Source organism: Anas acuta, chromosome 3 (assembly GCF_963932015.1).
Source record: "Anas acuta chromosome 3, bAnaAcu1.1, whole genome shotgun sequence".
Taxonomy (NCBI): domain Eukaryota; kingdom Metazoa; phylum Chordata; class Aves; order Anseriformes; family Anatidae; genus Anas; species Anas acuta.
The window spans coordinates 36,432,735-36,452,494 of record NC_088981.1 but is presented as its reverse complement, the minus strand read 5'-3'; the positions used below and the strand labels follow the sequence as shown (position 1 = coordinate 36,452,494).

General features: G+C 39.6%; 1 protein-coding gene across 3 annotated transcripts in view; it reads right to left on the bottom strand.

Annotated features, from left to right (window-relative positions):
• Positions 1-19,760, bottom strand: part of PLB1 (phospholipase B1) — an 85,731-nt gene that overhangs the window by 44,178 nt on the left and 21,793 nt on the right. For all 3 annotated transcript variants that reach the window (XM_068676633.1, XM_068676634.1, XM_068676635.1), the window contains 11 exons: positions 12,917-12,985; positions 12,016-12,096; positions 11,133-11,199; positions 10,442-10,500; positions 9,337-9,410; positions 7,934-7,977; positions 7,019-7,127; positions 6,067-6,118; positions 3,501-3,581; positions 1,843-1,908; positions 1,047-1,147 (listed from right to left, as the gene is read on the bottom strand). In XM_068676633.1, the coding sequence (XP_068532734.1) occupies positions 1,047-1,147; positions 1,843-1,908; positions 3,501-3,581; positions 6,067-6,118; positions 7,019-7,127; positions 7,934-7,977; positions 9,337-9,410; positions 10,442-10,500; positions 11,133-11,199; positions 12,016-12,096; positions 12,917-12,985 (803 nt within the window). The remainder of the gene's footprint in view (positions 1-1,046; positions 1,148-1,842; positions 1,909-3,500; positions 3,582-6,066; positions 6,119-7,018; positions 7,128-7,933; positions 7,978-9,336; positions 9,411-10,441; positions 10,501-11,132; positions 11,200-12,015; positions 12,097-12,916; positions 12,986-19,760) is intronic.

Genomic DNA, 19,760 nt, shown 5'->3' with positions numbered 1-19,760 from the left:
GAAACACCTGTGCTCTAAATTTAAAAGCCTTTTTTTTTTTTTTTAAACTGATTTCACCATGGAGTCCTTAAATCACACCAAGGGGGGTAAAAGCATGTTTCTCCTGTTTTGACACCTGAAAGAAGGTGGTTTTAACAGCCGTATCGAGCAGCTACATATTCCCTTGTGAAGGATGGGGTCCAGGAGGATGAATTCGAAGCAGATGTTTTAGTGAAGCAGCTAGGTACAGGAGGCCCTCCTGTGTAGTCCTCCTGTGGCTCTGTCCCCCAGGCTAGCTCTTGCACTCCCTGCTGCCTGATAGCTGGCACAAGCTCCTTGACCCAAGCAGCAAGAGGAGCAATGGCTGCCTGCACTCACAGGACAAGGCTGTTCTGCATGTCTGTCTGGAAAAGCAGCCATTTCTTGCTTTTCTGACATCAAGCAAGCCCTGCCAGGAACAAGCCTAGGGGAACGTGCCAGACCCTGCCTGAGTCACCACAAGGTCACTACGGCCCAGACCTGCCACTGCAATGACAGATTGACACTGACCTGGGAGGATTATTCATCCAAAAAGCAACAGGTGGTGTGACTAAACAGCCCAGACACCTGCTTTAGAGACTAATCAGCAGGGAAACTAGTAACCAGCAACGAGATTACAGAGATCAGAAACTACAGAAGCAAGAAGGGAGTTTTAAGACTGTATAAAGGTAATTCTGCAGATAAAACTAGATTAATGTAAGCAACTTAAACAAACAACATACTATCCTACTCTTTTTTTCTGTCTTTTCCCACAGATTGCACAGCTGAGTTTTCTGCTCAGGCTTGAACTCCCTTGCAGTATAAATCATTAAAATGGCAGCTCCATAAAAAGTGGATACAGCGGGGCTCAAATACAAACAGTAAAAGGTGGAAGTATTCCTAAATGCCAGGTTGAAATTAATGTGTAGGTACATGTGCGTACACAGACAAAATAGTAGAACATTTTTCCCTTTAAGAAAGTTTCCCAAGGTGACCTTCCAGCCCTCTGTGAGCAACAGTGAGAGCTGTAAAATAAATCATCTTCAGACCTCATAAGAATCCTTGGGCAGCTGACGTTTTTCTCTGCGTACAACTCGCGCAGGCTTGTTATGGAAAGCACAGTCACCAGGTTCACAAACGTCCGTGGAACCTGCCGAGAGAATAAGCAAACCCATAGCCGACGTCTGGAGCACAGAGTGCCACCTCTGCCCTTACACTGCCACAGCAGACTTCGGCTGGCAGCCTGCATTATTTATAACAGAGGTGTGCAAAGTTCCTTCTCAATAATTAATCCCCTCATGGACAATACCAACTTACAGCCCCTACCTGCACTGGCTATTTTTATTTTAAATACTGACGCCTGGTCAGTCGAGAATGATGATTTTGAAAAGGGCTAAACAAGTTGTGACAGATTTCAGTGTGGCTCAGAGAGCTGCTAACTCTGACTAGTCTCACCATCAACCTCACCCTCATCTGCAGCATCAGAACCTCTTTTCATGACCACAGGTATATTTATTTGCAAAATAATCATAGAATCATAGATTATGATTATAACGTATGAGCACTTTCGACTCATTTAATATCATGTTTGTTCAGATTTGTTATACTTTTTATATTATCTGCAGCATATCAACTAGAACTCAGCACATCCTTATTCATTCTGTAAAATATTTCTCCAGCCCTCTCTGGCTCTCACAAGGATTTTATTTTATTTATTTTTTGTTTTGTTTTTATATATATGCAACAATTTCTGTGCAAGGAACTAAATTATCAATCAATAACCAGGGAATAGCTTACAAACAGGTCACAATCCCCACTCCCACATACCAAAAGAGTTTGTTTTACCTCTCTGTGAAGCATGTCCAAAGCTATTTGAATATTATAGGTGTAGTTTTCAGGAGAATAGCGTATCTGTTGAAATAAAAGGGTTACATTTTATTGTCAATCAGTTTAACTCAGGCAGATTCAACTGATTGTCTGGAGTCTCTCACAGCAGTGCTCACATTTCTAATTCTTGGGTCAAGAGTAACAGAGTCTTATGTAGAACTTCTCTGTCTCTGCTTTTCTTCTTTCCTGTCACAGCTGCCTTCCTCCCAAGATCTAGCAGCCACAGAATAGCAGTGAGGGAGATTCAAATTCAGGGGGCATTATCAGTCATTACAGCATCCTCCACCCCATGCTGGTTTAGGCCACTCTTAAAAACATGGCCAACACCTCATTAATGGGGACCATCATTGGAAGAGATCATTTTTTTGTAAAAGGAATATTATTTCTGCTGTATGGAATATTAGCAACATGCCTCGCATGTACTGCTTAATTCCTACAAATAATAACTGGCACTGCTGTGTCCTACATAGAAAAACATACTGGAGAAACTTTGTAGTTCTCTAGGAATTAAAACACTTTACATACTTGCTTCTTAGCATCAGTCTCCCTGTTCAGTTTGAGTGGTTTGAATCACCTAATTCAACTGTCTCCATCTGACTTCTATTTCTTCACTTGTGGAACTATTCCAGAGTCAGATAAACTTCCTCATTAGAAACATTTATTTCTTTCTCATTTTAAGCCTTAATCCTCCTTGATTTTATTTCAAGCAGAAATTCCCTGTGAGCCCCATTGGCCTCCTCTACAAAACTGGACAGCTCAGCTCCCTTATTCATTCCCTAAGTCAAAGTTCACCACCAGCATTACGGTTAGCACAATCTGTGGCTATGCAACATACATGAAGAATCATCCTGATCTTCAGATACCGACCTATCTTCCAGCCACCCACCCTTGTGTGCAAACACCACTTTGTTTCTGGGTCAGGAGCAGAAAGTAATAATGGTAATTTGGTAATTGGTAAATTGCTCCTTCACTGTTTTATAACCATTTTATTGTGCTTCTTTGTTGTTTTTCTGATCTGAAATTAATCATGAAAAACCAAAAGTATGTGCTCTGCTGCTTGTTAGTAGATAAGACAATAACATTTCATCACTATCTGAGAAGTCTGCCAGTCCTTCACCTCCTCTATAATCATACAGATCAAAGGTTACATATAGTATGCGTATATTCTCATACTGTGTTGTACTGTATATAATTGCATCAGCACAAGCTGTGGGTAAAACCATTCCCATAGCACTGAAGCTGGTAAGAGAGCACTAAGTGAGACGCTTGTATGACTGTGCACAAGGCAAAGGAAAAAGGAAAAACCTTGACAGTATCTTTTATCTACGGGTGGTAAAGTGATTAGACAGCAGAAAGTTATCTTACTTGACAGCAAAAGAAAGCAGCCACAATTATGTAACTTACAGGTGTTCTAGAGCTATCTCTCTTTTTATCATAACATTAGGGTGAACAATCTAAAGGTCTCAGCACAGCTAATTAGCAGAGCTGCAGAAATGAGACCTGCCATATTCATTCTCAGGTGCTTACCCCACTGAGTGCCCTCTCACCCAGTGCAGCGCACACAGACCCAATGCCCAGGCTGGCCAAGATCAGTCTGCAGGCAGTGAGCGACTTACTGGATCCTCGCAGAATTTGCATAGGTCATTTCCTCCTATGAAGAGTGTTACAAGCTTCCAGTCAGTCTGCATATTTATTCTCTATGCACAAAAAGAGACCGAATGAAAGTTACAAGGAAAAAATCATAATAATAAAGGCTGGGCAACAGAATAAACACAAATTTAACATTTCTCAGGAGACCTCAGGGGACCTGTACTTCTCTGTTGCTTCATAACAAAACGAATTTGTAGTCATGGCTTGATGTACAAACTACTATGATCTAAATAAGGTTTATAGTATCAGTAATACTATCCAAAATTACTCGCTTCTGAAAAATAGTGCTTAAAAAAATCCACCTATATACTTTTTACCTTTTTTTTTTTTTTTAGTAATATCTTGTGTACACACTGACTGACTCCTCCTGCAGCTCTGGGAATACGTCTTCATTGCAAAAATGATAGTATGTGTTTTACTGTGTCATAAATAATGCAGTTATACCGCTGGAAAACCCTGAAGGGCAACATATTTCAGTCTTGCTGTGAGAGAAACTACATAGAATAGAGGGGCATTATTGACTATTTAGCAACACTGGTTAAAAAAAAAAAGTATTTATTCTCTGAAAGCATTTTGCGAAGCAATAACCAATGCAAGGTACTTATGCTACAGTAAGCATACACCTTCTTAGCTTTGAGGAAGGGTTTAGATATTATTAGTACCATGTAGCTGATGTTGTTCTCAATACCTTGTTACTTTTCAGTGCAAAACACCACTAAGAAAAGCAGCAATAGTACATCAGCCTCAAGTGGTTTGAAAAGTGCCTATCTTCAAAGGCAGAAGGCAACATATCCCAGCTGATAAACACACTGTTCAGTAGTTTGGTCTCAAAATGTACTTAGCCAAATTAAAAGAATGAGGGGAATCATTTCCTCCTGAGCTATACAGTTGTTTTAAAAAGAGAAAAAAAAAAAAAGAGTTCTTAAATCAAAAGATGTGTTACCACTAACGTGAACATTCTTTCTAGTTAATTCGTTAAATAAAAGGTTTTTTTTTCATTCATTTCTTTTGTGTGATGTTTCCAAGCCAATAAATATGACAGAGTACTGCTTAGAGGCCTCAACAAATACTGGTTTGAATGAAAACTATCCAAACACTTCATTGTTAGCTGCTACTCCTTTTAATCTCATTTCAGATATAGCCTGAGTGAATTGTTGTTTACAAGTGCACAAAAAGGAAGGTATATGTAAATATTTTTACCAATATGTATTCACCAGAATATTTATACTAGACACGTACACACAGTTATCTTGAAGGCTTGTTAGCTGCTTTCCAAATGCACAATTGGAAAACCAAAATAATATCACGTAACCTAGGTCACTGATTGCATTGCAAATTTGTCAAAATACTAATAGCAAACATTCAAAGCAGTAGTTACGTGAAAAATATGCAAGTAATCCTCAGCCTAATATGTGTCTTATAGACCATTAATCAAATAATCCTAACAACAAATGTGGTAAGGCAAAAGTCAGCTGGTTACCAACTCAGAAAAGGGACTAAATAGTTTTTAAAGGAAAATAAGTCTTTCCACATGTTCACTCCATATGATTTGCCATTTGTAGAGGTTGCCCTCAACATCCAGCATGTATCTTCTTGGCTGGCAAAAATGTGTGCTTACAAGATAATTAATAGCATCATGGCAAAATCCTATCAGAGAAAAAGTTCTGTCATATTGCAGGGTGTTGTAGGTTGGAAGGGGAGGCAACTACACTGAAATTACCAGCCACTTGTGGTAAAAATGATAGGGAGATTACAATTATCTGGGTTTGATAACTTTATCCTAGCTAAAACCAGGATAGGTTTCTTGTTAACTTTCTTCCTAGTAGCTGGTGTGGTGCTGTGTTTAATATATTTAGAATGAGAATAAAAGTTGATAACTACACAGAGTCGAGGACTTTTCTGCTCCTCGTGCTGCCCTGCCAGCCGGCAGGCTGTGGGTGCACCAGGAGCTGGGAGGGGACACAGCCAGGACAGCTGGCCCCAACCAACCAAAGGGATGTCCCACACCACGTGGAGTTGTGCTCAGAGATAAGACCTGAGGGAGTTAGTTGGCTGGGGGGGACTGTAATTTTTCACGGCCTGGCTGGTCATCAGCCAGTGGTGGTGAGAATCGCATTGTGCACTCACTTTGTTTATTCTTCTTGTTGTAGTGTTTTCTGCTTTCCCCTTCCCCCTTTTTCTTAGCCCCTTCTAATTAAGCTATCCTTATCTCAACCCACAAGTTATTGCACTTTTAATTCTTTCCCCAGTCCCATCACAAACAGGGGCAGTGAGCAAACAGCTGCGTGGTGTCAGGCCACCTGCAGGGTTAAACCACAGCAGTCCTAACACGTGCTGGTACAAATTCAGTTAAGACAAAACTATAGATGATTTTGTACTGACTCACACTTGGCACTAAGGAATGCTACACTGTACACTGTTGTACACATAGCTTTATGTCTGGCATCTGCTGTTGGTCTGTTGTGCTGCTAGAAACAAATGATGCCACATAATTTAATTCCTCTAAAGATATCAATGACGTGTTAAACTCACAGTATCATTCTTCATTCGATCCACCAGTCTTCTAACCTGTGCAGGAACATCCCTAAAAATTAATAAGAGAATTAATTCTGTATAGATATCAAGGTAAGGAAGAAAGTCAATGAATTGACCTCCCTAACTAAAAAAAAAAGGTAAAAACTGGGAAACTCCATTTTTTATTATATGCAGGATGAGAGGTATGATTACTCAAAAAGGCTATATTTTGAGACAGTGATGAGGAAAAAAAAAGTGAGAAAACAGCATACAAGAGGCACTTGACCTCTTTGCAAATGCTGCATAGTTACACTTTTATAAACTGTACAGAAAATAACTGCACTACCTCAAAACAAATGCACTGTGCTCCTTCCCAGCATCAGACAGATGCTATTAATACACACATCACTGAAGTATCCATGCGTGTGTCGATGTTATTACATGGCCTCAAGCCACTGATGCATGTTTTATAAGAAGTGTTCCCAAGAGGAAAAAAAAATTATATGAATTTCACTGAAGACTGAGCATAGTGGTCTCTAGTTAATTCCCAGATTTGCCACAGACTAGTCATAAGCAATTCATAATTTTCTTTTGGTTTCTCTACATGAAACTGTGGTCCTACCAACAAGAGGGTTTGAATATACCTCTTATAAAATGGGAATATTCACAACAGGGATACGAAGCTTTCTGATTGGTGCCTGTAAGGTGCTTTGGGCTTCTTGGTTGAAAATATTTCAGAAGCTTTGCCTTTGCTGATGATTTACTTGATGGAGATAAGGAAAACTTCAAAGCCTCCATCACATTTCTCAGCCTTCCTACTAGAAATGGGCTCAAGAATTACATTTGGGTTTGCCAATCAGTTTTATCTGCACTCTTGTCAAACTCCACAGTTTGCACCTTATATTTATTTGTTTATTTTAAGTTAAAAGTGAGTTTTATTTTCTGTTAAAAATAAAAGTTTTCCTCTTACTCTGACTTATCCCCTGCCACTGCTTGGTTGAGCGCAGCATTTTCCGTAGTCTCCCTTCCAGTGCCAGTGGAATAACCAATCAGGGATGGGTTGAACTCACGCAGAATATCTGCAGAAAAAGAAAGCACCCTGAAATATTGCTTACTTAGCAGGTAACAAAAGTGGTGTTATAAAGATTAGATCTTAGTAAAAGAGCATTTAAATGATTTAAGAGATACTTACCAAAAAAACTCCAAGCATAGTAAATGCATAAATATTACCTTGCCTTCAGATTTCTGAATTTCAAGCATTCAGATATCATAGACTCATGGAGTGGTTTGGTTTGGAAGGGACTTTAAAGACCATCTAATTCCAACCCCCTGCCATGGGCAGGGACACCTCCCACAACACCAGGTTGCCCAAAGCCTGGCCTTGAACACCTCCATGCATCATGACCTAATACGATCACATGGGCTAGCTATGCCTTTTTGTTGGGTAATTGAGGCTAAGCATGCTCAGGCAGGAGCCATGACATTAACTAGAGATGGGTAGGGATCAAATCCTTTAGCCTGATCTCCCTGGATGCGTTAACCCCAAAGACCTAGATCCCGCTGCAGATCTTAGATTGCAAAGCAGCCTTACAAACTGTTTGATTCATCTATCCCCAATACATTTTAGACAGAATTATAACCAACAGAATACAGAAACTACCGAACCCCTGGGAATTACAAAATACATGGTTAAATCATGCACAACAAATTACAGTTTGGCTGTTACACAACTTCTGTTCAGCACTGGACATTGAATACAAAGTGATCCATTCTTCCATGTTACAAATTGTAAAGTCTGTCTTCACCGCTTTTCCTTTTTATTTTAACATGTGCTTTAATAAACAACTCTAGATATTTATCAGGTTTACAGAAAAAAAGCACTTACTTGCTAGTGTTGTGACTGTGCTTATGTTTTCATTTCCTCCAACACTGTAAAAAAAAAAAAAGAAAAAAATGTTCCAAAATATGATGGACTTCTTAAGGTAGTGGACTAAGTAGGAGAGCTCCCCCTTATGAGTTTTCTATAGATGTACACAGCACGTTCTCTGGTGGTTGTTTGTATTAAGTCAAAGCAAGCTCTTTGTGTGCATACCAAAAGGGTTGCAAATTAGAGACTGCCATAATCATAATTATATTAATATCCCCGTACACTAACTGCCCTTTCAGTCTTCGCATCTTGTGGCATATGTTAAAACATTGCTGGCAGAAATAAGAATTTAAAAAAGCTACCACTTAGCTATCGTTATCCCTATTAAAATATTTATTACTTCCATTTCTAGTTAACAAACCCTTTGTATCCATAAAAACAAGTTCTAAAAGTAGATATTTCACAGAGATAAATACACTCAATACTTTTCCTACCTCCCAACTCCCCAACCCAATCTCACTTTGCTGGAAGAATACTGCTAGAGCGGTAAAAATCACCATCTTCTGTACTCTTTAGCCTTCCTTATACTATAGGGGAAGCTTGTACTCTTTTTCCAAAAACATCAGTAGAATATTATTGATCAAAATCTTAAGAGTTGTACTTACAACTCATCTCTAGTACTCCTTTAATTTGGAACAGAATATTTTGAGGTGTTCTAGTACCTCTTCAAACCTCTACAGAGCTGCAGTTTCTCAAATGAGTAAGAAACAATGAGCAGAAAATCAGCCTGACAGGCTTGGTGTTAAGTCTTATGCTTGCAAATTAGTAAGTGAACATGATTACCTTTCTTCAGAATAGCTTTTGGACCTGTCTATTAAAGTGCTGCATATGTAAGATTCTGGACTAATGATAAGCTGTTCTGAGTGATGTAAGCAATATTGGGAAAGGGTCAAGGAAATAGACTATGCATGAAATAGAAGCAGGAAAAAGATCGCATTCTGCCTTTTTGTAGACCATTGATTTTAACCGAGACAAACAGGTCACATGGGCTGTAATGGGGAAGAGCAGACAAACAGTAGAAATAGCAGGGACAAACACAGAATGCCTAAGTGGTGCAATGAGCTCCAGAAGCCCCCTTTGCAATTGTTGCAATGATGAGAGGAGAAAGGGGCCATCTTGATGAGGACCCCATTTCATCAATATATACAGGCTTATGCCAGCCAGACTATGTCGTACTCTAGGTAGCTACTAGTTTGAATATTGTATTTAACATGAATAAAAACACAACCATCTGTCTCCATGTAAAACTGTAGTCAAATTTGCTCTCCACGAGTCTCTGTTTGTTACCTAAAATCAAGTATACATACCAAAACTTTAAGAAAAGGGGTTCTCTCCCATTGATGGGAATTCTTGGGACTCACCTCCAAGAAAGACCTCGGTACTGAGTCAGGACATCCAGAACGTCATGGGGATTGGATCCTGCCCCATTACCTGCCTGGAAGCAGAGAAGTGGAGTTCACGTTCAGAAAATAAGAAATGCTACAGTAAATAGTTCTTTGACTGATCCTAGTGAAAGTAATTAAAGAGGATGTTAATGAGTCAAGCTACATCATCTTTCCAAAATATAACAGATCTTTGTTCTCAAGAGAATCAAGGGCTGAGGGCATTTCAACTCTGCTCCAGTGAATTACCCTCCTCTATCAAATTTTTGATTAGAAGAAGTGAGGCAAAGTTGGTTGAGTGTGTTCAAAGTGTTCATATAACTCAAAATTTGCATAAGGAATAAATAAGATAGCAATGGTCTTGAATGAATATTTTTTTGTAATGTTTGTCACTTAAAATTAAAACTCAGTACAATGATTTTGTCTTCCTTCTCCCAGTTTCCCCAGGAAAAAGGATTACAAGAGTTTAATGTAGCAATTATCACAGAAATAAGCAGCATGAATTATGATCTGCACAATGAAGCTGTTATCACTGACTGGAGAATCACCGTCAGTCTAGGAGTAAACCTTTCGTGTAGTTCTAGGAATGATGCTAAAAGATTCTTTATATAAGTTACTTATTGCATCTCATGATCTACCATAATTTTACTCAAATATTTAACTCAGTGTAGGAGGACATGGTTTTATAGACTTTGGTATTATCATACATATACACATTTGCTGAAGATTTTTTTCTATTTACACTGCTTACTAATGGTTTTGAAGGCCAACACCTTGAGAGCTGTGTAGAGTCAATAAGGAAATGCATGTTACAAGTCCACTCTAGTAAGGTGTTTTTGCTGCTGTACAATCTAATCTTACAGTTCTTTCTTGTTCAGCACTCTTGTGGACTTTAAATGGGAACCATGCACACATTTGACCCATGGTCTGATTGCCAGTCAGTCAAGGTGAAGTATGGAAAAGGGTATGCAAAGATTGCTTGGCCCAATAGGGCATAATTATATGCATTCTCTCTTGGATTAAGATTCAGAAGTGCTTTTTCATTGCTTGTTTTAATGCTGGTTATCCAACGATCTTTACTTACTGTGAGTGAATCTCCCAGGGCAGCAATCACCTGAATATCTGCTGGTCTCAAGTTATGAACTGATAAAATAAAAGCAGCATTAGGAAAGGAGGAAATAAAGAAAATTTCAAATTGTGATGGTCATCAGAATTTTTCTTTAGGATGAGCATAAAGCATTACAAAGACAGTATCTTAATACACATGATGACATTGGCTCAGAATGCCACCGACAGTCATCCAAACAATTCTTGGTACCTTAGTTTTACATTAGCTACACTGACAAGGGAAGCAGTAAGGTATCAGCCTTACATCTGTGCTGACTCAAGTTCCCTCTAACCGGTGGGAACCACTGAAAGGCAGGTACAGCCAGCACAGGGCTGTGATTTTATCATCATAGTTTCTGAGAGAAGACAAAACACACCTGGGACAGGATTCTATGTGTGTCTCTGCACTGACAACTTCCTGGATTTTCCACTGTCACTTCTTTGCTTGCACATGGAAAGTGCAGTTGCATAAGCTGTCACTGTCCCTAAGGGAAAACTTGCATCTTGCTATACAACTATTTGTGTTGTTCCAGAGGATTTTTAAATCACAGTCAATAGAACGCACTGCTTCAAGGAAAAAAATGTACCTTTTCTAACTAAAAACAGTTCCTGCTCCCCTTCTACCATCAAGTGAAGTGACTCTACAATAAAATTGCATAAAACCATACCTGAAACTGGAACCGTATCAGATGGGCTCTGGTTGGAACAAGGGACATTTGTTCCATAACTTCTCTCCTAGGAAGGGACAGTGCAAGACTTTATGTCAGACTCATCGTGCTCTGGTCATGACGAACCATTTATGTCTCAGAGTATTATGTTAATAGACTTCCTCCACATACTTTGTGCACATCTACCCAGCTCAGTCTTTCCTTTTTTGGCCATGCCAAAAACCACCCTCTGAAGGCAGACAAGCGCGGACTGCTCACACATTGTATGGCCACATCAGCACAGCACTGCTCTTTCTACTATTAGGGCCACTTATTTCAGACTCTGCGCCATGCTACATTTAGCTAAGCAACTGTTTGTGCATCCATACTCTGATCTAGGTGAGCTTGCATTCTTTTGTGAAAGTCTGCTTGAACATCACCGGAATATCCCCACATTAAACTGTACCTTTGGCAGCAGGCCACAAGCCTGCCTTCTTGAGGCGCAGCCCTACAACATGATGGCCAGGCCACTGGACAGTGCTGTAGGCACAATCTGATCTAGTTTCTCCCAGAGTAAAACTAAAGGGCCCCATTTCCACTGTCTTCTTATCCCAGGGAACTTAATATTGTTATCCAAAAATTTAAAAAACATTCTTAACAGTGAATATGAGACTTAATGTAGGTTGGCTGAAGACCTCTACCCTGAGTTATGCTCTACAGGATCCATCAAGGATAAAATGTGCTATTAAGTGTCTGACTGACTATTTAGTCAAGCATGGAAATAGAGCTTTTTATTCAGTTTTCCCAAGTAACGTTTTTTAATTAGGCTCCAACACAATTCCACCCACCTGCCCCACTCCCTGGAATACATTTAGTCCATTTGCTGTAAACAGTTTTACCGTACCTGAGATCTTTCTTTGATGTTTGATGTCTCAGGGGTAGGTGAGTAATTACTATTTCTATACGTGAAGAAGTATGGATTTTCCTGCAGAAGTAAGAACATTGTTTTTATTATTGTTATTTTAAAACCAGCAGCAGTGAAAACAGTCAGCTGACGTTACCTTTTTCTGGATATGTTTTCCATGAGAAGAAAATCTATACAATATTTATTTTTGAATGAAATTGTACTGGTGAAGTAAGCCAGGTTAGACATGAAAATTAAGCCCTGGAATGCCCTAGGCACAGCACTGCCTCTTGCCTCAAACCTAACATCAGACAAAACAGATAATTCAATGTCTTTGATGCTTTAATTGCTGTTCAGTGAAGCTTTTTGATGCCAGTAATGTTTTATCACTATTAAATTATTGAAGTCAGTGCTTAAATGCAAAAACATTCAAAAACCTGTTCTTTGAACCTCAGAGATGTCCAGACCTTGAAGACAGTACTGGGTTACTGACAGTTTCATGTACTAAACAGTCAAATCTGACAAAAGACTGAGTCAAGTCACAGAAAAGTCAAAGGATGAAAAATGTATGGATTCAATTTTATTGTTGACACAGCTTTTAATATTGATAATGGTTTACTTGTTATTCACAATTTATTATTATTTTTATTCAAAAGTCAGCTAATCTGAATTATCTGTGATTTAACTAAACTTTGTCAAGAGCTCTTGCTTTCAGAATTTCATCATGATAGAACAAAGATTCTGTGTCAAGGAGTTTTAGGAATGTTAAATTTTTAGCAGTGCAGTATCTTTGGGAAGTGCGTGTTTCTAAGAAATTCAGAAGATGACAACAATATTTGAAAGCTTGGAAATTCTGCAAAGAGTAAATATAAATCTCATAGTAATAAGAAAATCCTTTTACCTGAGATGGACACTGGATCTGAAGCAGTTTTGTGAAATCATAAGGCTTCTTCTGCCCAACTGGCTCCATCTGGAAAGGGACAGAACACAGGACTTGTACTCATGCTGTGCAGGGGTGGGATGGGAGAGCAGCAGTAACTCAAAGGCTCTAGTGCCTCATGTTTTCCATCACATTAATACATATTAAAAACTTGCTTTGCTTATGATTAATCTACATGCAACATATCGTATGCATACCTATAAAATCTAGGATCGAAAAACAAGGTCTCTCCCATGATTAGACTGTCATTCCATCATCATTAAAGCAACCATCCACACATTAACTCTGCTCTTGGGAATGCTGGCCAGCAGGCATTGATCTCATACCACAGCATTTGATTGCTTGCATTCGGGTTGCTTTTTTATCAGCTCAACTGCAGTAACTGTGGACATGCTCTAGGAAAAAGTATAGCTCCAACCACATTCATGATTCATTCTCTCCTTTTACAAAATGCAGTTTTTACCTTGCTGTGATTAACAAGTCACTGTTACTTTCCAGATGGGCCGGTCATGAGAAAGCAAAGTGTGGGTTATCACAGATCCACTACTAAGTCACAACTTTTTGCAGCATCCTGTCAATCCATGCAAGCCTCAACTACCATATATTTTTTGTCTGCTCTCAGGCTGTGAAAACCATGCTCACTAACATTTGAGAAAGGCACGCTTGGGAAACCTTTCTTAGCTTTCTACAGTTTACTATATATTCATCTATAGAAGGAACACATTTGTGTGGACTTTTGTGTGGGAAGAAAAGCAACTGACTGAAGCCTTGAAGTAAAAATGATATTATTGAAACTTTTGAGAAAAATTCAGTTCAGACTCAGCCTATACACTTGAGGACTTGTTGAAGTCCACACTGCTTTAGCTCATGAGAAAGTACAAAATCCCTAATGTAAATGGAAAACTAAAAATAATCTATTTGGTGATACATTTGTGTTTTGTTAACCCTTTCCTTCTGTCTTGTGAACACTACCTTCATGTACTCCTCAAGCTGCAAACTCATTTGGCAATAGTCAGAAACATGGAATGAATGTTTCAAATGACAAAGATCACTCCTGTAATGGCTGTAACTCACTCAGCTAAAGCCTTGCTAATTTATCCCACTTTGCAGAACTGTTTCTTTTATCTACATTTAACACACATACCACACAACAGCAAAAGGTGCGCTCCAACTCTGCAGAGAGGCTTGATAGTATTTACATTTGCTGGCCTTTGTTTATCTTCCAACAAGATGGAGAGATAAAAAAAAACTATTCCATAATTCATAACTCAGTACTGACAGCACAATGTGGTAAATACCATGAAGAATCACTTCACCTGTTCCTGCACCTTGCTGGGAGCTAATTAAATTGCAGTCACACCCAAAGGAGTTGGTCACTGTTTTAAATTCCTCAGCGAATCTCTGCTCAGCTTGCGCTACCAGCAGCAGCTGCCAGAAGCAGCAGACTACATAAGAAACCAGACTGAAGGCACTGAAAAATGCAGCAGTAACAGGCTTGACGTCACTGATATATTCTGGGCAGGAATGTAGTATTCTATTTTGGTTACTCCATCAATGAAGATAACATTGAAAAAAAATCAGCAAAATAGGGAAGAGGATTACAAAGTCAAATTCATTCAAATAAGTACTTGAAGAATAGAGTTTGTATTTGCTTTTGAAAGATGTATATAAGGTATATCCCTGAAATATGCAAAATAATGAAGCCCAGAGAGAAGATACACTGGGGACTGATACTTTCCCATCCTCATAGGACAAAAAATAAAATAGCTGTTTAACAGCATTCTTAAAAGGAAATATTCTGCCAGGACAGAATCACCCTACTGAACATGGGACAAAAGTGGTATTTCATGGCTAGTAATGAATTGCAAATAAGCATTAGCCACTTGTATGTTTTTGGGTGATAGAACTGAATTTCTCCAGAAAGCAATTTGTTCCCGATTGCTGAGACACTGTTCTCCCAGGGAAAAACAACAGTTCCTATGCAGGAGAGCTGCAAGGTCCTGAGGTCCTGATCATAGGAAGTCAGGCATTGAGTATGTGTTGTGGTCAGCCAAAACCTACTCTGAATCCTAGCATGTCTGTCATAAAAGCAGGTTAGGGGCTGGTCTGCTCTGGAAATGCAGCAGTTTCTAAGTGAGTATAAACCACCGAGTGCAGAAGGGAAACAGGTACAGCCTTGTGCAGGTGCTGTTCCTTTCAGGTTCTTGCCTGGTTTCAGTTTGTTTCTCTCTGGGTTGCAGGATGTTTTCTGGTGGCCTTGTGTTACACAAAAGAATGCCAGACACAAGTGCAGGAGCTTCTGCTCTAAGTTCTTTACGCACATGAAAGGAGCTTGGCCCTCTTACATATTTCCCCAGATAAAGTTGTAGGCATTTGCCAAAATTAATCAGACTCTTTGTGGTAAACATCAAAGCTGTCAAGTAAACAAACAGCCTCTCAGCCCTTCCTAACTACCCAATGTCATTCAGCTGACTGTTCTCTGATGTGCTTAGCATTTGAATTGCATTGCTCCTAGATAACTAGGAAGGTTTCGGGAAAATACCCAGCTATGCCTAAGACAAGTCCTTAGCACATACCAGCTCAGCTTCTTCTCAGCTAGACTGAAGTCCAGTGCTACTGCCAATTGCCGCTAGATTTTCAAGGTTTTGCCCTTTGGCCAAGTAACAGTTAATCATTTCAATGAAGGGGCAGGTATGAAGCCTCAAAACAACATAAGGACATACGTCAATATAAGGACAGCCCGGCAGAAGCAGGAGGAGAGAAACACTCTGAAAGCAGTTTTTAGGCACTTCCTCATTCTGCTGTTTGCTGCTCAATCAATCATGATCTTGATTTCCTAGCAGTTCCCAACAGGTTGTTTGTTTTTTTTTGGTTTTGTTTTTAAACATTACACGGTCAGCATAAACTATTAGCTCTACTGAAAAGGACAGATAGAGTGAACCTTGTTGGATAAAGACACTTGCCAGTGTGCTTTTTACACTGAAAGCGTCTTTCATACCATCTGCTTTTCTAAAATGGCAGAATACCATCACAGCCAGCTAAGGAAACCTAACCAGGAAAGTACCTTTCTGATAATTGCCAGCTGTGCTAAGAAAATTTCACTAAAGAGAGGCAGCTGGAAAGCAGAAGGGAAAAGGAGTTGTTAAGAGAACACCACCATTCCTTCTAACCAACAGCAACATGTGGCTTTGGCACATCTTGTTCTTCCTCTGGATCATCCAGATTGTCCCCTCTCTATAGGGGCCACTTCACACTGAGGAAAAAACACTGAAATAAAATAAAGCAATAAAGCCAGTAGTTGAAAATGAGGAAGTGTGCACAGGAAAAAAAAAAAAAAAAAAAAAAAAAGGCGTAGAGAAAGAAGGCTCTTCTGATGGTAGAAGCTGCCAAGAAAAAATGTATCTGAAGGGACAGAAGGAATTTGCTGACAGCTAAGTGGAAGAATTTGAGAGGGCACAAAAGAGAAACCAGTGTTGGATTAACTGAGTACGTTTGCAATAATTATCAAACTTCAGGAGAGAAATCCTGGCCTCTCCCCTTTCTTCAGTGCCTAGGTTTTAAGGAAGCAATATAGCTGATTCAGAACATGGATGATATTATCGTAACTCCTTGCAAAGAATATTGAAGATTCCTAGCACAGACATTTTGCATAAATTGAAATTGGAAAAGTTGGAGTGCAAGTGGCCATAGAAATAAAAGATTTATAGGATATTTAGAAAAAAAGAAGAAAGAAAAAAGAAAAAGTGAAAACCATTAGAAGCACGAGAAACCTGATAATTGCATGGTCTGGAAAGAGAGATGGATATTACTCAGACCCGGAGGTCAGTTTCCAACTGATAAGCTCTGGAAAATATAATAGGTCAGTCTGATCTACTGCTGTTCTTAGGTGAAACTCAAATTCTGACAAACTTGGTTCAGTTGGCCACAAACAATTCCTGCTGGAGAGGCACAAAATGGGCTAGTAACCTGGCAGCGCTCTGGGCTCTCTCAACAGAAGTATTAATTTTCTGCACTAGTTGAAAAAAATACAGCCTTTCATTTCAAAACATTGATGATGAAGATACTGTACTAAACAGACGTAAAAGGCCATTTATAACTCATGTGGTTTAGTCTTGTCTAGGTTTAATATTTATAGTAGTTAATATTAGTGGAAGATACGCCACCTCTTGCTAGAGTCTTAGAGATTGTGTTTAAGTAGTAACTGTGATCTCTGTAAATATCACCACCACTGATGGGGATACCAAGACATGGGCAGTCTAAGTAACTCACCCAGTTTCTCACAGAACTGACAGAAATAACGTTTTAAATTCAGACTACAGGAACCTGACTTTCAGTGTCTACTTTGCTTGTTCAGTTAGCGAAGCTAGTTACTTCACGAGACTAAGGCAAAACAACGATAAAGAAGCCAACATGAATCTTGTCATTGCATCTACTTTACAATAGAAGAACTGAGATAGAAACTTTGACATCAGTGTGAGGAGTGTCACAGATAACAGCAAAAAAGATAACTGGATGCAGCACATTTGTTCAAGGTTAAAGCTTCAACAGCTGATCAACTTTTAACTCCTTAGTCTCCTACTAAATATCTGAAGTGGCAGACATACATAGAAAGGTATCTTTTATTAGAGTGACTATAAATTTTTTCTAGCTATGTCATCTGGTTGAATAAAGGGATTTTTCTTGTAAATCCTACTTCCTTAAATGATTAGTTTAATATCTTTGATAAATGATTGCATTTAATACTTTTTAAAGTGACATAGACAATGGGATCGAGTGCGTTCTCAACAAGTTTGCAGATGACACCAATCTGAGTAGAGCAGTCAATACAACAGAAAGAAGGGATGCCATCCAAAGGGACCCGGACAAGCTAGATGGGTCCATGTGAACCGAATGAGGTTCAGTGAGTCCAAATGTGAGGTGCTGCACCTGGGTCAAGGCAATTCCAGACATGAGCATGGACTGGGGGGAGAACTTATTGAGAGCAGCCCTGAGAGAAGGACATGGGGATTCTGGTGGACTAAAAGCTTGACATGAGCCAGCAGTGTGTGCTTGCAGCCCAGAAGGCCAACTGCATCCTAGGCTGCATCAGCAGAGGAGTGGCCTTCGGGTGGAGGGAGGGGATTGTGCCCCTCTGCTCTACCCTTGTGAGGCCCCACTTGGAGTGCTGCATCCAGGTCTGGGGCTCCCAGAACGAGAAGGACACAGGGCTGTTACAGCAGGTCCAGAGGAGGGCCATGAACTTGTTCAGGGGGCTGGAGCACCTTTATTATGAAGAAAAACTGAGAGAGCTGGGGACGTTCAGCTTGGAGAAGAGAAGGCTCTGGGGTGACCTCATTGCAACCTTTCAATATTTAGAGGGGTCTTATAAAAAAGGTGGAGAGCAATATTTTCCACAGGCAGATAATGACAGGACAAGGGGGATGGTTTTAAACTAAAAGAGGGGAGATTTAGATTAGAGGTTAGGAGAAAGTTCTTCACTCAGAGGGTGGTGAGGCACTGGAACAGGTTGTCCACAGCAGCTGTGGAAGCCTCATCCTTGAAGGTGTTCAAAACCAGGTTGGATGGGGCTTTGGGCAACCTGATCTAGTGGGTGGCATCCCTGCCCATGACAGAGGGGTTGGAACTAGGTGATCTTAAAGATCCCTTCCAACCCAAGGCATTCTATGGCCAACACTACAATAGCATTACTACTGCCAGAATTAGCATAAAAAGAAAGAAGAACCCGTCAATCTGTACGGATTTGTTTTTAAGCGTGGTTATCTAAAAGGTAGTTGCAGTATAGCCTATTTCATTCATGCTTCAGACAGTTGCAGAAATAGTTGGTGTTCTCAAATGAAAAGCCTAACACCACATGGACTGCAAAACAAGCAAAAAGTAAGTCATATCTTAAATTTAACTTAATTGGCCATGCAAATTCATTTTAATTAAAAGAAGATTGTGTATTTTATAACCATGTGGTATAAGAAGTTTATTAGAATAAAAGGGAAGATTTTGAGCATTTCTAAGCCAGAAGGAACAGTAATATCAACATCTTATTCAAAATCACTGGTACCAAGGCACAGCCAAACATAACATGCACTAAGTAATAAAATTCTGCTTTGCTCTGGTGAGTACAAAACCAGGTGCCTGCTTTTTTATTTAAATCTCATTCATATTGGAAACTAACTCCCTTTCCTTCATTTGTCTCTATCATCAATTTTGAAATGCAAACTGCTCCAGCTGTATGTGCATACACTCAGTTACACATACAAATGGGTAAAAAAGTGTGTTGACAGCTCAAGTCTGTAGAAGGAAACAGCCTCTTGCAGAATTGGACGTTGTGTTCAAGCTTGATTGGGTCAGAGAAGCTGTATTTCTTTCAGACACCCTCTCTCCCCTGTTAGAAGGCACCATTGATGGGCTTTCTTTAGCTGGGTAGGACATCCTGCTCTTGAAGAAGCAATGGGAGCTCATTAAGGCAGTCTATTGCATTTTTACTATGAGCAACAGCAGCAGCAGCAGACAGTTAATAAAGAAACCGACACTGTGAGTCTCAGTAAAGAGTGGGATGGATAAAAGACAGATGAGACAGAAGAGTATAATCATTATAATCTCAGGTTATGACAAGCCTCAGTTGTCACTGTGCCACTCTGCCACAGAGGTGAGGCTAGCAAAAGGGTCTGCCACAGCTCTCTTATTCCCTGGGACTTCCTGAAGGGCAACTTTGAAAGCCTTTCTGAAAAGTTGTTCATAGAAAGTAGCAGCCAAGGAACAGAAAGATTTGTCCTGGAAATGTAGGGCATTTAGTATTAGTAGAGAGCAGACC